The sequence below is a fragment of the Tenrec ecaudatus genome, chromosome 11, assembly GCF_050624435.1.
Source record: "Tenrec ecaudatus isolate mTenEca1 chromosome 11, mTenEca1.hap1, whole genome shotgun sequence".
Classification (NCBI taxonomy): domain Eukaryota; kingdom Metazoa; phylum Chordata; class Mammalia; order Afrosoricida; family Tenrecidae; genus Tenrec; species Tenrec ecaudatus.
Window position 1 is genome coordinate 86,333,739 of NC_134540.1, and position 20,331 is coordinate 86,354,069.

Consider the following 20,331-nt stretch of genomic DNA (forward strand, 5'->3'; position numbering starts at 1 on the left):
TATTGAAGTTCAAATTCTTCAGTAAGTCTACCTTCCCGAAATCCAACCCACTAAACAACTACTACTCTTTTCTTGTCTTTAGCTTGAGCTATTTTTAAAAAATGCAACGAACATCCATTTCTAATAGTTCAAAGTTAAATTTACCAACATAAAAAAAGACTCTGTGCTCTGCAATTTTACTGATTTCATTTCTGCACGTCAAACTTTCCCTTTAGTCCATTTCTAATTTTTTGTAGCTGCATGCGGGGCTGTGTGGACGGTAAAAGCTCTTTCGTCTTTATCTGAAAACTGAAATTGCTCTTAGTGAAGATGTTTCTCACTAGGTATGAAGGCTTAGGCTGACTTATTTCCGCCCCACCTCCCTCAACATGTTGAAAATAGGACTCCACTGCTTTCTATAGAATGTTACTGACAAGGTATGCTATCCATTTATCTGTTACTCCTTTATACATTACTGGTCTTTTCCAGTGAGTGTTCATTTTTTCTCTTTGGCATACCTGGAAATTTTTTTTTTCATTTTTACCTGTTTACTTTTGGAGATGTGTTTTCCATCTAAGGGTTCATGTCTTTCTCCAGTTTTGAAAACGTACTGCTTCCCCATTAAGGAGCCCTGGTGGTGCTCTGGCATTAGTGTTGGCCTGTTAACTGCAAGGTCTGTGGTTCAAAACTGCCAGCTGCTCCCAGGGAGAGAGAGAAGGCTGTCTGCTCCCATGAAGATTGACAACCTCAGAAACCTCACAGAGGGTCGTCTTGGATGGCAGTGGGTGGTGGGTGTTTCCCTTGATCCCCACCGTGTACCCATAAAGTCTCTCTAGCTGGTTTCTTTACTGTTCCCTGTTATTTTTCATTAAAAATACTATTTTATTTTTGTACTTGTGGTACATACACATGGCAAAACATTTGCCATTTCAACTTTTTTTACACGTACAATTCAGTGACTCTACTTGGACTTAATCTGCGTGATTTGACGTCACTTGTACTATTCCTCGTGCTGTGCAGCCTTCACTCCGATCCGTTTTCAAGCTCTATGACCCTTTCCAGAAAGTCAGTGCCCCGAGCAATAACTCTCCTTTTCTTTCTCAGCCTTGGTAAGCATTAATAAATGGTCTCTAGACATGTGCCTGCTGAGCTATTTAGGTGGGATAGGTGTGTGTGTGTGTGTGTGTATCCTTTTCTTGACTGATTTCACTTAGCAGTGTTTTTATTGTCCATCCATGTTGTAGCATGTATCAGGACCTCATTATACATATATGTAAGGTGACCAGCCGTCCTGATTTTTAACAATTTTTCCCACGTCCCGTGGCATTTTTAAAAAGTCCCGATTTTTGGAAAGAATGCACGACAAGCTAGTGTATACAGTTTTCAGCTGCCGTGTGGCTATTTCACCAGGATATGAGTTTTGTCAATGGTGTCCGCTTTACCAATGTTAAAATCTGGTCACCTTAAGTATGTCACATTTTACTTATCCATTCATCTGTTGACAGACATTGTTTTTCTGTTTTTTTTTAAAATCATTTTATTTGGGGCCTGTATAACTCTTAGCACAATCCATAAACCATCCATTGTGTCAAGCACATTTGTACATTTATTGCCATCATCATTCTCAAAAGGTGTTTTTTTTAAATAAAAAAATCTTGTGGCTATTCTGAACAGTTTTGCAAATGCCCATAAGTTCTAATTATTTTTCATAAATATCTTTATGAAATCTTATTTCATTTTTGCCTAATTCCATTTAGTCATTTTCTTCCTTTTCAAATAGATGCAATTATTATTCATGTTTTCAGTATTATAAACATGCTTATTTGGAAGTCTTTCCAGGCTGTTCCTTAGGTGAGAGGAGGTTGTGTTCTGAGGGTGGAATGTACGTGCTGTCTTTTCTAGCAATAGATTTCTTCATAGGTGTTGACATTTTGGCGTGCAGCCCCTTTAAACAAGAGGTTATTATTTTTCTCCTTTGCCACCAGTTAGCCCTTTGTTCCCTTCTGTGGGGCATTCAAAAATCCATGAAAAAATTTTCATGTTTTAGTTCCATTTCCCAACAAACTTTCTGAAGTTACTGTGACATTTTGACACCTTTAATTGGCTTTTACAAAGTAAAAATAAAATTGAAAATTAACGTACTGAAATTCCTGTCAAAGTTTAAGTGTGATACAGAGGACAACACCACCACATGACAACACACAATGCTTATTCGTAAGCTCTCAACAGAAGCATTCTCCACAACCAAAATGATTTAGAGATGCCAATGTTTCACATACACAGCTAAAACTAAAACCAAAGTAGAAGAGTTGAAAATACCTATAGTTAATCAAAATACCACACTTCTTTAAAAAAAAAAATAGGAGCAGCATCTGACCTCCTCTAACTTCACAAAGGGTCAAGGAGGAAAATCAAGCTCATTGGTTTCAGCTGCCCGAGGCTGAGTCCTACGACATGGAGCTCAGACATGCCTCTAACCCTCGAACCTCTTTACCAATTCTGACACCAGCCTTCCCTTCCCAAGCACTCTTGACTTCTCTGTTGGGTTCGATAGCTCATTGCAATGGTCACATACAACCAGACAACACTCACATTACGGGGCTTACTAGGGAAGTAACAGTTACAATTCAAGTTCAGGAACACTAAGAATAAACTGCTCTTTGATCAGGGCGGCCTCTTCTCGATCATGCCCGAAGACACACCTCTTTCTGGCCCTTGGCCCTAGGCCTGGCCTCTGTGGTGCTCAGGCAAATGCTACACCGCTCTTTCAGTTCTGCCAATTAGACGCCCAGAGGCACCGACTCCACCTCTGCCCCAGAGTGCTCAGCTCAAGCTCTGTGGGTTGGCAAGTCCAGTTCCCTGAACAAGTTCCTAGAGGCACTCCATGCCACCAAGAGCCTGCTGCCGAAGGTACTCAGTTTTCTTGTTCTGCAGGCTGGCACGTCCACAGCTCTGTCCTGTGCCAGTCCTGCTGCCACTGATTCTCTACAGCTACTTCTCGCCATCTCCAAGGTCCCAGCTCTGGCTCTGGCTCCAGGCAATTCACTGCAGGGATCTCAGGTCCAAAGACCTGCTCCACTCTGGGCTCTTCTTCCATGGTAGTGAATGCCTCCTTTCCACATCTGGAACTGCTTATTTTAAGCCTAGCAGATTGTCGAAACTGAACAAGCCTTCAGCTAGGGTCCCATATACCTTATTTGCGTGGTCTCGTCCCCACAGTGGCACAACGTACCTTATTTATATAATTACCAAGTTATCTAATCTCTCTGGTGGGCCATAGCACCTCATGTTTACAGAGTCCTACCCAATCAGATTACAAAGATAGGGAAAAGGTCCATATTAAGTAATCCAGGTTACAACATACAGGGAAAGCAATATTGACAGTATGTCAATTTCTGTTACCTAACAAAATTAATGAGGGCACATTAAGTCTCTTAAAGTAGCAATTCCATAGTACTTACAAGAAAAAAGCCATTGTATTGCCACACATTTCACATACCATACAATTTACTCATTCAATCATATTAAGAAGAGTTGCGTAATCATCATCACAATCGATTTCAGTAAATTTTTCTCTCGTCCTCCTTAGCTCCCCATTTCCTTCAATCCTCCCCTGTCCCTAGGTAATTACTAATCCTGTTACTATCGCTGCAGATTTACCTAGCCTGGACTTCAAATACAGAAAATCACACAAAGCACAAACAGGAAACAAACAAACAACAACGACTATACAAAACAGAAAAAACCCTCAACTGAAAAGATGGCAGAAAATATTAAAAACTGAAATAACTTTTAACATGTGTTATAAAGAAGATCAAATGATAAGGTATTACATTTTAACCTAACTATATCTTCCATAGTTGACTTTACAATGCTCTGCTGGCAAGGCAATTCACATCCCTGGATGATCTTCAGAGGGGAGTTCAGCAGAGGAGTAATCCATATGTGGGCCCTACAGAGAGATTTGGGGCTTCTGTTGCCATCCTTAGCCTTCTGAAAACTAGCTATTTACAATTTAGGCTCTGATGCCATTTCCTCCTGCAGATGTGAATTTTATTGCTTATGGTCCTTGGATCACACAGGCTGGTGTGCTTCTTCTTCCACGTGAACTTGGTTGACACCTCACTTAGATGGCTGCTTGTTTTAAGACAAACATTTAAGACCTCAGATACTATTCTTTCTTGTAGCCAGGCACCTAGTTTCTTCACCACACTTTGCTATAGCACCCATTAACTTCAGTGATCTCCTCATAAGGGCAAGTATTGAATAGGCATTCATGTCCTAAGAACTGATTGTTCTTAGATTGGGACTAGAATTAAGTGCAAGCCCCAAATCCATTCATATATCTATGGTTTGTTTGTTACTTTCAAATTCGGTCCATTTGCTCTCAGGTCCTTAAGCAATCCTAAGTTTATAAACATCTTATAGGCATTTTCTTAATCAAGTAAAAGTTTATAAAGTTGAATTTATGGAGATATTAGTCCCTTATGGAATATAAGCACAAATATTCAAAATAGCTCCAAGCACCTAAAAAATAATTGCAGGCTTTTTCTAATCGGATTTCAGTTGTAAATTCAAAAGCCAACTATCCATGCAATATTTCAACATCTACTTAAAGCACATTGTCGCTTACCTTCTTTATCACCTCGAGCACTACCCGCAAGGAATCTGGAAACCAAGGGTGTGCTTGATAAGGACAAACAAGTCGCAATAAAGACACTTTGAGTGGCTCTGATCTGTAAGAAGTGTCCCCACAATAAGCCAAATCCAATCATCAATAGGGTCATATAACATGGTCCTTGTAAGGATATTTTCCACACCTTAAAGAGAATATATTTATTTATATATACCCTAATAGGTAGAGAACAGGTCATGGCTATCACCATAAAATGTACATACATTATTTATATTCTAAATATGGTATCTGAGAATAATACTATGTGCTAAATATTGTTCTAAGTGCTATATACCCTCATTTAATCCTCAGAACAAATCTCTGAGGCAGATTTTGCCATTTCTTGCACTTTTAGATGAGAAAACCGAGGCAAAGAAAGTTGAGTCACTCACCTAGGGTGACATGGACAGAGAGTGTGGTCGTTGGATGATTTTGTGTTAACTTGAATATGTATGAAAGTGTAAGAGTGGAATCAACCTGTCCATCAGGTCACAGTCTGATGATGCCTTTCGAGGGTGGGGTGGGGGTGCCAATCTTTCCATAAAGAAGAAACTGGGAACCTCTTTCTCTCTGCCCCTCTCCCTTCTTACTTGCTGGGACTCTGCCTGCCTGCGGGGTAGCCCCATGCGGGCTGCCCGACACTGAGAGCTGTTAGTACCCTATCATGTTTCCACCAACCTTGGATCCACATGACTCTGCTCCTACTGGCTTGTGATCTTCCTGCTTCCCCTTTCTGCAGCATCAGCCTGTAGCTGTGTGAGTCTGAAGAGGTACTTAAGGGCTAGCATTAGATTTCTGGACTAGAGTTAAACTAGGCTGGGACACCTTCTTAATATATACTTACTTCTTGAAATAAGGCTCTTTCTTATGAGTGAGTGCCACTGAATTTATTTCTCTAAAGACACCCTACCCTAACAATTAGCAAACCTTGGAGTCAGCGTGTAGACAGTGTGGCTCTATAATCAGACAGACATTTATAAGGTAGCCAGTAGAACTCCTAGCCGAGTAGGTTATACATTTGGCTGCTAACCACAATGGCAGCAGTTCAAAACCTCCAGTCACTCCTCTGGAGGAGGATGAGGCTCTCTACTTCTATAAAGATTTACAGTCTTGGAAACATACAGGGGCATTTAAACGCTACCCTATAGCAACACTGAGTCAGAATCGACTTGATGGCAGTGATTTTTTTGAGTCGTTTCAATTGATTGCTAACACAGAGATCAGTGGTTTGAACCCACCCACTGGATCGGTGGGAGGAAAGACCTGGTAAAGATTACAGCCAAGGAAAACCCTGCGGAGGCGTTTTATTCTAGTTGACCCCTGGGGTCGCCATGAGTCGGGGCAACTTGATGGCAGTTCCCAACAACAGTACGTGATACGCGTGGTGAAAAATACGGAACAAAGTTTGATCCTTGCCCAGAGAGCTTTCAATCTAGATGAAGAGAGAAGATAACTAAAAGTAATGTTTACATGAACATGAATATTATATACTAACAAAAGAGATTAAACTGGAAAACGATTCCTATTCTATTTCAAAGGATTAGTTCTACTTGTATATTTATATCTACTTGTACATTTCTTCTCCTCCCTATATCCTCCCTGCTACCCTTCTCACAAATGAAAACCAGGAAGCACTAAATCCTAATTGAAGACCCTCCACTAAATGCAGAAATGGTGGGGAAACCACGGAAAGAAGGATATAAGAGATGGTGGTATAGTGGTTTTCCATTGGGCTGCTAACTGCAAGGTCATGAGCCAATGAGAACCACAGCAGTAGTGCCAGCTGAGTTTCCAGGGCCACCACTGGGTGGCAGCAGCTGCGGCTCAGCCTCTGGAAGGAGAACAACTGCTGAGAGTGAGCAACACGATTTCAAAGTGAAAGGGCCATGGAAGGCTACCTCAGGATTCAACCTGAGATAGAAAGGGTATCACCAAAGTCATCCAAATTAGATGCAGAGCAAAGATTATTCCTAAGGGGTCGCATTATTCTTCATACAAAATTATTTCCACTTGCCATTATCAGCCTGAACAGCTCAACCTAATTTACTAATATAATATAAAGGCTCCTAACCAGGGGTCCTCAGGCTCGCCGGGTGTTTTTGCCACCGCTGCCTGTCCTGCTTAGCAGCAGACTCGTCCAGAGTGCATAGGAATTTGTTCATAGTTTTTTTTTAAACTATAGTCCAGCCCTCCAAAGGTCTGAGGGACAGTGAATTGGCCCCATCTAAAAAGTTTGAGGACCTCTGTTAATTAAACCATCAGATGTAAATTTTTGAAAATGCTTGAGGAGATATTTCATTATAGGAAATAACTAAATGTGAACATCCCACACATTACAGAAATAGCAACATTATAAAAATGTGTAGTTTTTGTATCATTTAAAATTAATGTTAACATTATATAACATTATTTTACTATGTAACAGTGAATACAATAGTGAAAAATACAAAGTAAGAAAATTTAGAGCCAGAAGAAGCTTTAATCTTCCAGATGCTTCATATTATATAGATGAGAAATTAGTGTCCCCAAGAATTAAATATTCTGTTGGAGGTAGCTAGATCTAATGGTAGAGCCTGATTTTTATCACCTTTTTGGCAGTAAATCACAATGAGCCATTGTTATGATTGTGAAACTCTTCCAAATTAAACATATACATCGTACCAAGATCAGAATAAGCTACACTATGAAACTGAGGCCCGGTATTTTTAAGGAGCCTAATACAAATGTTGCATATGTTTACGGGTCCTACACACCACTATGGTGAAGCAGAAGACTGTCTTAGCCTGTTTTGCTTCATCCCATTCCCGATCCACAGCTCAACAGAGTTAACAGGAAGAATGAAGTCATTTGTCTGTTCTTTTTTCCTCATCATTTTTCTTTAGATCCCTGAAAAGTGGTCAGTTTTCTTTAAACCTTGAGTTCAGAAATTAATATATGGATATTATCATGCAAGAAGTATAAAAAATTACGAAAGTACCAGACAATGAAAAGATAATTCAGAGTATTTTATGAGTAAACGTTTCCTGATATGTGTTTAGAGACGTGAGAGTAGTCAGTAGAAGGGCAAATAGAGGTTTCTGTTAATCGAAAAAGGTCACACAATCTCAAGAATAACATGCTAAATGAAGGAAGGAAATAATAGTAGCAGATATAAAGAAAAATATTTCAGTAAGATCAGCGCAGTCATTCGCTCAAAACCAACAAACATCAAGAGTGCTTTATTTTCTTCATTATAGCTATCTATTGAGTATTTGTAAAATTCAGAAAACAGGAAAAGAAGAAAGAAGTCATTTACAGTTATCTGGTACATTTATTACCTGTTGTTTTCTTCTAAACATCTGTATTTCTTTTTAAAAGTTTGGTCATGCTACATGCTCACTTTTCTAAGCTTAGACTTCTAGCAAAGATTTTTCTTTTACTACATATTTCATAGTATTCTTAATGGCTACATAATTTCCAAGTTTTATGTCACAGTTTAATTAGTCACATAATACTCAGATAGCTTTTGATCTTTTTTTGTTTTGTTTTTTGCTTCATTAATACAGTGTTGTAAATCCTTTATGAGTTAGATTTCTTAAAACTTGGTTTTGATTCTTTCTTTTGGAAAAGACCCCGGAGCAGAACTATTGGGTTAAAGGGCACGGATTTTTTAAAGCTTTTAAATCGAACTGCTAGATTGCTCTCTATAAAGTATGTACTAGTTGAAACTTTAAAAATATTGTGCTAATTTGATATTAACAATCCAGACAGAGAATAGTGACAGGACCAATGGTTATCTAATTTTATTATTTTGGTTACCAGTAACAATTATTTTTGTTGCCATCAGTTTTTTAATTAGCTATTTTCTTCTTTTGTGAGGTTATTTTTTAGAGTAGCTTTTAATTAATTTCAAAATTAATTCTATTTCCATTCTAAAACATCTCAACAGTGAAGGTAATAAGGACACAAGTAAACTAATTTAGAAGTCAACTATAACCCCCTTTATTTAACATTAACTCAGACATATGGTTCCTACCCACTGAAAACCCATTGCTGGCGAGTCCATTCTGACTCATGGCCACCCTGTAGGGCAGAGGAGAATGGCCACCTAGGGCTTCCAAGGCTGCATGTCGTCTTTAGGGAAGCAGAGTGCACGTCTCCTTTAGAGGGGCTGGTGAGTTAGAACCACGATATTTCAGGTAGCACCCAAGAGCTTAACCACTGTGCCGCTAAGTCTCCTTCATACAGCCCTAAAAAACCCCACACTCACCACCAGCCAGCCGATTCCTATTTACAGTGACCCTGCATTGGGTCTCCAAGCTGTAAATTGTTCTATGAATAGACAGCTTCATCGTTAGTAGCTATTGGAGCGGCTGGTGGGCTTGAACTGTCCATCTTGTGGTGAAGGAATCCAATGCTTACCCAACAGTGCCATCAGCTACTTTTAATTACTTACATGTTTTCATTTCACAGTGACAGAAAAATAAAACCAAAGTTTCCCACTGAGCCAGGAATTAATTTTTCTAGTTAGCACATGACCTATCCAACTCCTAAACATTCACCTTTTAAGAGCTTTATACCTGCTGGGAGGTAGCCGTAAATTAAAGTTCAAAGATATTACTTTTCAGACTTGTAGAATTGTCCACATAGAATCTAACTATGTAGAAAGAAAATGTTTTGAAAATGATGATGGCAACATATGTACAAATGTGCTTGACACAATGGATGGATATATAGATGTGACAAGTGCAGTACAAGCACCAATAGTGATTTTTTAAAAAGAAGCTAATTATAATTACTTAAAAACTTCCACTTTTACAAACCTAACATTTTAGTATATCATTGGAAAGATAACATCAAACAATTAAAAGAAGCTCACTGCCTTTAAGTCCATTCCAGCTCAGTGCATCCCCACAGGACAGGGCAGAACTGCTCCTGTGGGTTTCTGAGGTTGTTAACTCTTTATGGGAGTATACAACCTTGTCTTCCTCCCTCAGAACTGCTAGTAGTAGTTTTGAACTGCTGACCTTGTGGTTAGCAGCTCAATGTGTAACCTTCTGTGCCACCAGGGTTCCTTACACAAGCAACTACTAAAGCCAGTGATGGAGAAACTGAAAAATTCTACCAATTTCATCAGTTTGAAATTAATCAAACATGCAAGAAAGATGCTTATAGTATTTATTGGCAATTCAAATGCAAAAGTTGGAAACAAAGAGGATGGGACAGTAATGGGGAAATATTTATAGCGTAGGAGGCAGAAACTAAGCTGGAGATTGCCTGATAGAATTTTGCAAGACCAATGACTTCTTCACTGTAAGTAGCTCTGTTTAACAACTTGAACAGCACGACATGTATGGGCTTCACCAGAAGCAACACACAAGGATCAAACTGACAACATCTGTGGGATGAGAGGTGGAGCTCAATGTGAGACAGATACGAGGGGTGACTGTGGAACGGACCATCAATTATCCATCTATCAGCTCAGGCTGAGGTTGAAGCAAACAAGTCCCTGAGAGCAAAACATGACCTTCTGCATACCCCACTTGAATATTGAATGATGCAGAAAGCATCAAAAGAAGATGGAAAGGATGCCAAAAGGAACCGGTTGACATTCAACAATATGAAGGGGTAACATAAGATCACGAATCAATGATACTTAAGGAAGGAGTGTAAGCTGCACTAAAGGCATTAGTGAAAAATAAAGGTCTAAAAAATTGGTGGACGGCTGATTGAAGTGTTTCATCAAGCTGATAAAGCACTGGAGGCACTCACTAGCCTATGCTAAGAAATTTGGAAGCAATCCGTATTTGTACCTATTCCAAAGAAAGGTGACCCAAGAGAATGAAGTAATTATCAAATAATATCATCAAAATCAGAATAAAGGGGAGCCGATATCATAGAGTTCAGGAAGAAAGAAAATATTTTGAAACTAATTGTAGCAGCAATTGTACAATTATGCTCAATTCATTTGAATTATGGAATGATATGCCATCTGTAAGAGCTCCCAATAAAATGATTTTTTTTAAATCACATGGGAGTAAAATTTTGCTGAAGGTCATTCAAGGACGATCACAGCAGTGCGTTTGAAAAGGAACTGCCAGAAATTCAAGCTGGATTCAGAAGAGGCTATGAAACGAGGGGTTATCATTGATGCTGTCAGACGGATCTTGGCTGAAAGCAGAGAATACCAGACAGATGTTCACTTGTGCTTCACTGACTACACAAAGACATTTAACTGTGTGGATCATAACAAACTTTGGATACTATCGTGAAAATGAGGATTCCACAACCTTTGGTTGTGCTTGTGCTCCTGTGGGACCTGGATCAAAAGACAGCCATTCAAACAAACAGAACAGGGGGTGCTGCACGGTCTAACATCAGGAAAGGTGTGCGTGGGGGTGGTATCCTCTCACCGTTCTTATTCAGTCTGTGTGCTCAGTAAACTCACAGAGAAGTCGCACTCTGTGAAGAAGAACATGGCATCAGGATCGGAAGAAGGTTTATTATCAAGCTGTGCTAGGCAGATGACACAACCCTGTTTGCTGAAAGTGAGGAGGACTTGAAGCACTTGCTGCTGAAGCTCAAGACCTGCAGCCTTTTATTGGATTGCAACTCAATGTAAAGAAAATGAAAATCCTCACAACAACCAATAAACAACAGCATGACAAACGTAAACGAGATCAACGTTGTCAAGGATTTCATCGTGCTTGGATCCGTTTCAGTGCTGAAGGAAACAGCAGAGGAGAGCAAGTGATGTGCGTGTAAATCCGCCGCACAAGTCCTCCTTCCCAGTGCTGAAGAGCTAGGCGTCACTGAGGGCTATCGTGTGCTTGGCACAAGCCACGGTGTTTTCAAAGGCCTCATGTGCATGCAATACTTGAACACGAGATAAGGAAGACCAAAGAGGAATCGACTTAAAGTATGGTGCTGGCCAAGAATATTAAGAGCCTAACAGACTGGCAGAAGAACAAACAAATGTGGAAAGACGGACAGCAGCGAGCTTGTTGGAAGTGAGGACGGCAACACTTCGCCTTCCTTACTTTTGGACATGGTATCAGGGGAAACCAGTCCCGGGAAAAGGATATTCTACTTGGTAAAGCGGAATGGCAGTTAAAAGAGGAAGACCCTCGGCAAGATGGAGCGACAAAGCGGGTGCAACAATGGACTCAGATGTACCAACTGTGAGGATGGTGCAGGACCAGGCGTTGTTTCGTTCTGTTACACACCGGACCACTATGGGCGGGAACGGACTCCACTGCACCAAGCAATAATGACAACAATATAGTATGACACTATCTTAATACTTAACATGTGCTGATGACTTGGTTTTCAAGTTGAAAGTAAATAAACCCAAACTACATTATATTAGGTGGCTTAGGGACGTACAGTACACAAGGATCAGTGCTTACCTTTCTCAGCTTTTCTGGGGAAAACTCTAATCCAACAAGGAAAAGGGTAAAGAACACACCAAACTCTCCTAATGTCTCCACTTGTACGATAGACTGAAAAGCAAAAATAATTTAAAACCGTTTAATTTCATTTACATATTAAGTGTACAAAACAGAATGAGCATACACTAATATGCTCAGTAGGGCTGCCTCAATAAGAGCAGTGTTTTCATGAAAACAACATTTTAAAATTCTCTGAGATAATTTTCCTCTACTCAATTTAATGTTTCCTTTTCCCCCCTTATTTCTAACGAGAGGAATATATAGTTTATCTCCTGATAGCTGTACTATTGAGTCACCTATTCTCATATTCATTAATTCATTCTTTGGTTTCCTTTGGGGGTAAGGTAGAAAGAAATCTAATGTTTCAGTTTAATACCTAATTTATAGTACTTTATTCTTGTTTGTCTCCAAACATTTTTAGACTACACAAATTTTCTCATGAAAATTAGGTGTATATTGACATTCCTCATAGATTTCAATATATAGTAGTGACTGTTTAATTTCTTCACTTTTTACTTCTAATGTTATTACATCATAGTAAAGAATGTTGTTTATGTTTACATTTTATATTATTTTACACTATTTACACTGAAGTTTCATTATGGCTTCGACTCTTAAGTTTTATGAAATTGTTCAATGAATACGACTCATGTCGTATGCTTCTCATGTATTTGTATGCTATCCTGATCTCACTATACGCTTATTTTGTCAGCTTTTAATGACTTCTGCCTTCTTTTTATTTGCGCCTTCCCTTCTGTAATGAATTGAATTATGTCTCAAAAAGATTTTTTTTTAAGGTATGTCCTAGTATCTGTGAATGTCACCTAATCTGGAAACACTGTCTTTGCAGACATAAAGAAGACCAGGCCATATGGAATGAGGGTGGGCCCTAAGTCCAATGTCTGCTGATTCTCAGAGAGAAAGGACAGGGAGATAGAGAGAGAAGAGACACATGGCTCATCAGTGGTTACCAGGAATGAGGCAGTAGACAGGGGCTCACTCGCTAGGTGTTTTTTGTGGTGTGTGTGTGTGTGTGTGTGTGTGTGTGTGTGTATGTGTGATAGGAAAAGTAACAGCAACTAAAGTGAAGGGTAAGCAGCTTAAAGGTAAATGATATCACTATAAGAAGTACACACAAAAAAGGGCCTCTCTTTTTAGCTGCTACAGCTGATGCTTTAAAACAACAACAAAAAAGCAGCAAAAATATACGTTCAGGTATATGAGAGGAAGTTAGAAAGTACTGCTACAAAATCATAGAAACCTTTGTTATACATCAAAAAGGGATGCTGTTATTTCCTGGTTATATCCTATAACCAGGTCTATACACTTCCGAAGGCAGGGTCTTTCCAATGCTCTCAGCTTTCCGTCTAGAATTCTACACTCCTCAATTGACATCAAAACAGCAACGGGGCCCTCCCTGAGAGGATCAAAGATCCAGGCTGTACCTAGGGTGGCGGGGATGTGTTTCAATTAAATTCTACAAAAAGGGCCCCTGAAACCCTTCATGCAAGAGGAAATGCACTGCTGTGTCAGAAACCCAGTCCTCAGGGCGACTTTCCCGGTCTTTTCTCACCAATGCAGTTTTCAATTCTGTTACAACTTCCTGACAACAAGTCCCACAATCAGCTTGTCTCTGGAGAAGAATCTACCATGACTACCCCTTTTGGATTCCTGAGAAGCAGTCCCATAACCTTCTGACGGACCTCTCTACGTTGTTCATCTCTGGGTCTTCCTGGCCTTCCTGACCCACATACGTTTCATTTTGTGCGAGGCAGCATTCCTATGAACTTGCTGCAAAGCTACGTGACTTGGGAAGATGGCCACTAGAGCTTTGTGAAAAATTTCATATTAGCCACGACCTCAAAATCCATGGCCCAAAAAGTGTGTCTCTCTCTTTAAAGACACCCTAATAAAACGACAAGTGTATTACTGAGAACACTTGTCTGCAGCCATCCAACGATCATACAGACCTGTTTAAACATGTTTTGGTTGGAATACACCCACCAATACCAAGCATGAACTGAAACCCTAGTACCAATACTTTTGGATTCACTCTTGTATCTGTATGTAGGCTTATGTCTTCCCCATACTCCCCACAAAAACACTCCCATCTACTGAACTAATTAAGACACAGGACTTGTTGAGACTACTGCCCCTAGATACTCATCCAAACCTGGAACCAAAACTAACAAATTGACTTAAAAAAAAATCACTCGTAAGTACTATGCTCCTTAAGAAAAAATCACCTGTGTGAGATTAAATAGTCAACAATTACTTTAAAACAAAAGGGAAAGAAACCAGATAAACGGAAATGGAACAAGCAGAATGAAAGCAGGCTGTGCACGCCTTGTGAAGGATGTGGCTCGTGTCCCTGAACAAGTAGGGTAGAGGTTGTTGAATGGGAAGCTAAACAGCTATGCAAAGTTCTGCCCAAACAACAATGAAATATTATCCGAATAAAAATGGTTATTTCTCTAGTGAAGTCACTCATCTATTAATAAACCAAAATAGCTTTCATGTGTTCAGATTTCCAGTGAAATTTTAAAGGGCACCTTCTTTAACATGGTCCAACAGAAACTAGGATCTTTATAAATTCAAGTTAAAACCTTGTACTCATGAATATCTCTGAGGCAGTTTATTGTGCCAACCTGGCCATACACACATGTGGGGTTAATTGAAGGATGGAGGGATAAATAGCTCGGTGAGCCTCACTTTTCTAGTTCTCGGGTCTCTTACTTTGTGATGGTCGGACCAGGGTACAGCTGCCTTAGCCAGTTGCCTGCTCCAGATGGCAAGACTCCCTTCCTGCAAGACATCCCCGAGGAGAAGCCGCATGGGCCTACCCCGATGCAGCCCTGCCAGTGCTGAGATGCTTACACGTTCACTGATTCGGCTTTCCTGCTGCAATCGGCGTCATAGTGTCTGTTTTGTGAGATGGAGGAGGACTTTGTGGATTGGTGTCGGACATATGGGTTAATGTTGGACTTGTTGGCTTGGGCAGCACTGGGTTGGGATGTTTTGTTGATGTACTCTTACCCTTTATATAAAACTTTCTCTTATACATAAGTTTCTGTGGATTTGTTTCTCTAAAATACCCAGACTAACACAATCTCTTAACGTTTTATTCAATAGAGATACAAACACAGTTTTTTTCTTACCTTAATGCTGTTCAGTCCTGAAGGACCTAGAAGTACACCACAAATGATATAGCCAAACATCGTGGGCAATCCTACTGTTGTGCATAGCCAGCCACAAGGCAAAGACAACATCCCTATGGTCACAATGTCCTAAGGGGAGGGAAAAGGACCTTTAAAATGATGGCTGCCTCTACTGTGTAGAAGGGTACGATAATTAAACAAATAGGACAGGAAAGCACACTTAATTCATTTAATGTGAAATCAAGAGTAAATGATATAACTCCTCACTGGGAATGAGTCCATTATCAACCTTCTAGGGCAGGAATTCTGAGAATGTACTGGTTAAGGGAATATAAAGTCTCATCTTTCTTCTGTAAAGCAGCTGCTAGTTTTGAACTGCTGGCCTGTGGTTAGCAGCCCACTACACTACTAGGGCTCCTGATGATACAACTAAGAGGAGTTTTTATAGTTTTTATGGTCCTGTCTCTGAAAAGTGAAAGCATTACGAAGGTAGTCTGAGAGTAAATGCGTTAGTTCGTACAGTAAACTTTGTGTACTTCCCCCATGCTGCACACCAGAACCCACTGACTCATCCAGATCGGGATCCCATCAGTTGCCGTCTCAGTGTAACTCTACCTTCACTATTGGTTTTTCAAATAAGCATTAACATCTAAATCACAGTTGATTCAGGCAAGAATCATGAATGGGTTCTCAAACTGTACAGTGAACACTTGATAAGGCACAAGGTACTAGAGTCTCAAGTATGTCCTTCAGAAATTACTTAGTAATCACAAAGAAGAGAAAAATCACTTCATTGAGTTTACAGAGGCGATCCCTGGAATCTGGGTGGACACCTCTTTACTGAGGGTACTGATTTACGTCTTGAATCTGTAGGCTCAGCTCCTCCCAGTTTCCATGCCAATTGTAACCAAAAAAGCAATTTGTTGAGTTTTATCTATTAATTCAATTCTATCAATATATATTCAATACCTGGCATGAGCCTTTGGGCATCATTTATTGAGCATATTTAATTTGCAGTCTTCCTCCCAAACTGTCTGTGTTAGCTCTACCTGTAAGACTTTTCCTTGGTTTCTTTACCTGTTCAAAGTGCAGGTCCTAGGTAGTTAAGCCCTAGCCCATTTTATTGGAGCTAGGGCAATTGATCTAGATCGTGCTACCCTTCCCTGCGGAATCTATGACTCATCACAGTACGAATCCAAATGGATCCCTCTCAACCCTAGCACCACCAACTCCAAACACTCAAGTGTCGGCCAACCTTACATTGGCTGGTTCCTTAGAGGACACAGCATCTCAATCAGTATGGGCCACAAGTCATTGTTGAAAAAGAGCTCTCAAGATTCACATCCTGCGTCTAAACAAAGCTGGAGACAGCTCCTGGAGTACAAACAAGTTCCGTTCACAAGTCTGCCTGTAAGATGCATTCATGCATTAAGGTGGAGCAGCTAGGCACCGTTTCTTTCAGTTAAATTTTGTCTTCAAAGATAGTAAATAAGGGGGCTTCCAAAAAGATAATGGCATTTTTCCATGAACCTTAAAAATTTCCTTCATGCAGTCTACCTTTCTACACATAATTAAACACACACTTCCAGATACATGAAAGCATTTTAATACAGTAATCATAGTATTCTGATGCACATCACTAAGTAGAACCCATTTGTTATCACTAAGCACATACATCCAGTTTTTAATCCAATAGGCTTCACAAGGTTACTTCAGGAAAACAGCTTGTACTTAAGCTGTACTTTGACAACCTGGAAACTGCCTGTACATGCTCCCTTGGTCAGTTTTATCATTTAGTGAAAGGTTTTAAGATAGGCAACATTTTAATCTTATCAGAGTAACCTTTCATTGAATGACGTCTTCTAAATCTTCAAAATCAAAATTAACTTTCATTTACCATTTTTAAAATTGCTATTTTTCTTTTAAAAAGGGGGATAGAGGGGCTGTCTTAAAATCCTCAAGAATCACAAAAGTAGGGAATTCTAGAAGAATGTATTCCGTTTGGAAGAAAGGTGTTGGAAAGATAAAGCTCAATGTGATTTGATATGTTTACATAAGTGGGAAGGGAGAGGAGAGGGTTGAAAACTGTCCAATTTTGAAAGGCGAGTAAAACATGGACACATACCTTTATAAAGTGGTGATCTGCACGTGGGATCGTCGAATCTCTGGGCTTGGTCAAAATATACTGGTTATTTTGCGAGTCAATCAGCATACTCAGACCTAAGTCATCTTCAATTTCTCGTTTTGTTATATTCTGCTTAGACTTGGCCTCTTCTTCTTCCACTCTGAGAACTGCCTCAAAGTTGACTCCTTTAACCTGTAAGAATATAGCAACATTAAAGTCAATAAATTATTTTCAAATTCATTTTTATGAAAGTAAATCCTACACAGAATAAATTTTTTTTTGCTATTTACCAAACTTGGCTAAAGATTCATAATGCTCATTAGCATGGACTAGGAAAATTTAATTTAAAAGGGATTTAAAGATGAAAATGTTCAGGATTGCTATGACTTAGAAACATCAATTTTACCCGATTTAGGGCATATTCTCTTGAAAATTCATTGTCCTTATAATATTTTTAAGTTCTCTCATCTCTACTTTCTACTTTATTTTCAGTTCCCCCCCTTTATTTATTCATTTTATTGGGGACTCGTACAACTCTTATCACAATCCATACATACACCCATTGTGTCAAACACATTTGTTGCCATCAGTTTCCTTTTTTCCAGTTCAGTCTAATATTGCTCTGACTTGCTTTCATTACCGAAACCTTACAGGAGTGCACATTGGGTACTATATTCAATTTTTTCACATAAGTCTCAATTTTTTCTTTAGAACCAGAACATATTATATTGAGCAGCCTGATCTCCTGCTTCAGATACACAAGACTGCTTTCTATAGACAGCCTAGCTTCTCCTAGGCGTCTTTTCATCACTGCCACCAAGCTAATTCTGACTCATAGCAACACCCACCCCACCCCCATTCCCTAGGACAGCGCAAAACTAGCCCTGTGGGTTTCCAAGACTATAAATCTTCATGGATTCATAGTGAATGTGGGGTGGAGACCCAAAGCCCATTTGTAGTCCACTGGACATCCCTTTACAGAAGGGTCTTGGGGAGGAGACGAGCCAGTCAGGGTGCGATATAGCAATGATGAAAAATACAGCTTTCCTCTGGTTCCTAAATGCTTCCTCCCTCCCCACTATCATGATCCACTATCATGATTCCCAATTTTACCTTGCAAGTCTGGCTAAACCAGAGGATGTACACTGGTACAGATAGGAACTGGAAACACAGGGAATCCAGGACATATGATCCCTTCAGGACCAGTGGTGTGAGTTGGTGATACTGGGAGGATAGAGGGAGAGTGGGTTGGAGAGGGGGAACCGATTACAAGGATCTGCATTGGACTTCCTCCCTGGGGGACGGACAACAAAGAGGTGGGTAAAGGAAGATGTCAGAGAGGGCAAGCTATAACAAAATAATAATTTATAAATTATCAAGGGTTCATGAGGGAGGGGGAAGCGGGGGGGGGGAATGAAGAGCTGATGCCAGGGGCTTAAGTAGAAAGCAAATGTCTTGAGAATGATGAGGGTAATTAATGTACAGATGTGCTCTACACAATTGATGTATGTATGGATTGTGATAAGAGTTGCATGAGCCCCTAATAAAACGATTAAAAAAAATCTTTATGGCGGTAGAAAGCCTTATCTTCCTGTGCAGCAGGGAGTAGTTTCAAACTGCTGACCTCACAGTTAACAGTCCAATGTGTAACCCATTATGCCACCAGAGCTCTTCCCTGTCCAACCCCCCAAGAGATCAGAATTAAAACTCAACTGTCCTGTGCAAATTTTCCCGAGACCCCAATCCTACTTTGGCTGAGTGGCAAAACTGGAGAATGGAGACTATTCACTGACAAAAAAAAAAAACCAGACTTACTGTCATCAAGTCACGGTGATAGTACAGGGCAGGGTAGAACTGCTCCTGTGGTCTTCAGAAACACTAACTCTTTTTAATTATTATAAATCATTTTATTGGGGGCTCATACAACATTTATTACAATCCATCCATCCATTGTGTCAAGCACGTTTGCACATATGCTGCCATCATCCTTTCTTTCTACTTGAACCCTTGTAATCAGCTCATTTTTTCTCCTCCCTTCCTCAATTATTATTTTTTGATGTTTTGCACTGTCCAATGTCTCTCTTTACCCCCTTGTCTGTTGTTCATCCCCCTGGGAGGAGGTTATAGGTAGGTCATTGTGATCAGTTCTCCCTTTCTCCCACCACCTTCTCCTTCCCCTTCTGGTATCTCTACTCTCAGTATTGGTCCCGAGGAATCATCCGCCCTGGATTCCCTGTTTCCAGTTTCTATCTGTACCAGTGTGCATGCTCTGGTCTAGCCAGATTCATAAGATAGAATTAAGGTCATGACAGTGGGGATGAGGAAGCATTAAAGAACCTAAGGAAAGCTGTATGTTTCATCAGTGCTACACTGCCCTCTTCTTGCCAAGACCTTTCTGTATGGGGATGTCCAATTGACTACAGATTAGCTTTGGGCCTCCACTCTGCACTCCCCCCCTCATTCACATTATGATTTTTTGCTCTGGGTCTTTGATGCCTGATACCTGATCCCCTCAACACCTCATGATCACACAGGCTGGTGTGCTTCTTCCATGCAGGCTTTGTTGCTTCTGAGCTAGATGGCTGCTTGTCTCTCTTCAAGCCTTTAAGACCCCAGATGCTATATTTTTTGATAGCAGAGCACCATCAGCTTTCTTCACATTTGCTTATGCACATGCTTGTCTTCAGTGATCGGAGACACTAACTTTTTACAGGAGTAGAAAACCTTGTCTTTCTCCTGAGGAGCAGCGATGGTTTCAAACTGCTAACCTGTGGCTGGAACTAATCATTTGAAAGTGTGAAAACAAAAGAGGCTAACTAGTTTATTTTTGGAGCCTGTGCATGGTGAAAATGGCTAACGTGCTCAGCTGCTAACCAAATGGCTGGAGGTCTACCAGAGGTGCCATGCAGAAAGGCCTGGCAACCTACTTCTGAGTAGTCACAGAAACGCCTACTGATGCACCCC

The 20,331-nt window shown here is 40.1% G+C and overlaps 1 protein-coding gene across 3 annotated transcripts in view; it reads right to left on the reverse strand.

The window, feature by feature from the left end:
* Positions 1-20,331, reverse strand: part of SLC9D1 (solute carrier family 9 member D1) — a 103,022-nt gene that overhangs the window by 57,142 nt on the left and 25,549 nt on the right. For all 3 annotated transcript variants that reach the window (XM_075563390.1, XM_075563392.1, XM_075563391.1), the window contains 4 exons: positions 17,368-17,559; positions 15,243-15,371; positions 12,043-12,135; positions 4,613-4,799 (listed from right to left, as the gene is read on the reverse strand). In XM_075563390.1, coding sequence (XP_075419505.1) covers positions 4,613-4,799; positions 12,043-12,135; positions 15,243-15,371; positions 17,368-17,559 — 601 coding nt within the window. The remainder of the gene's footprint in view (positions 1-4,612; positions 4,800-12,042; positions 12,136-15,242; positions 15,372-17,367; positions 17,560-20,331) is intronic.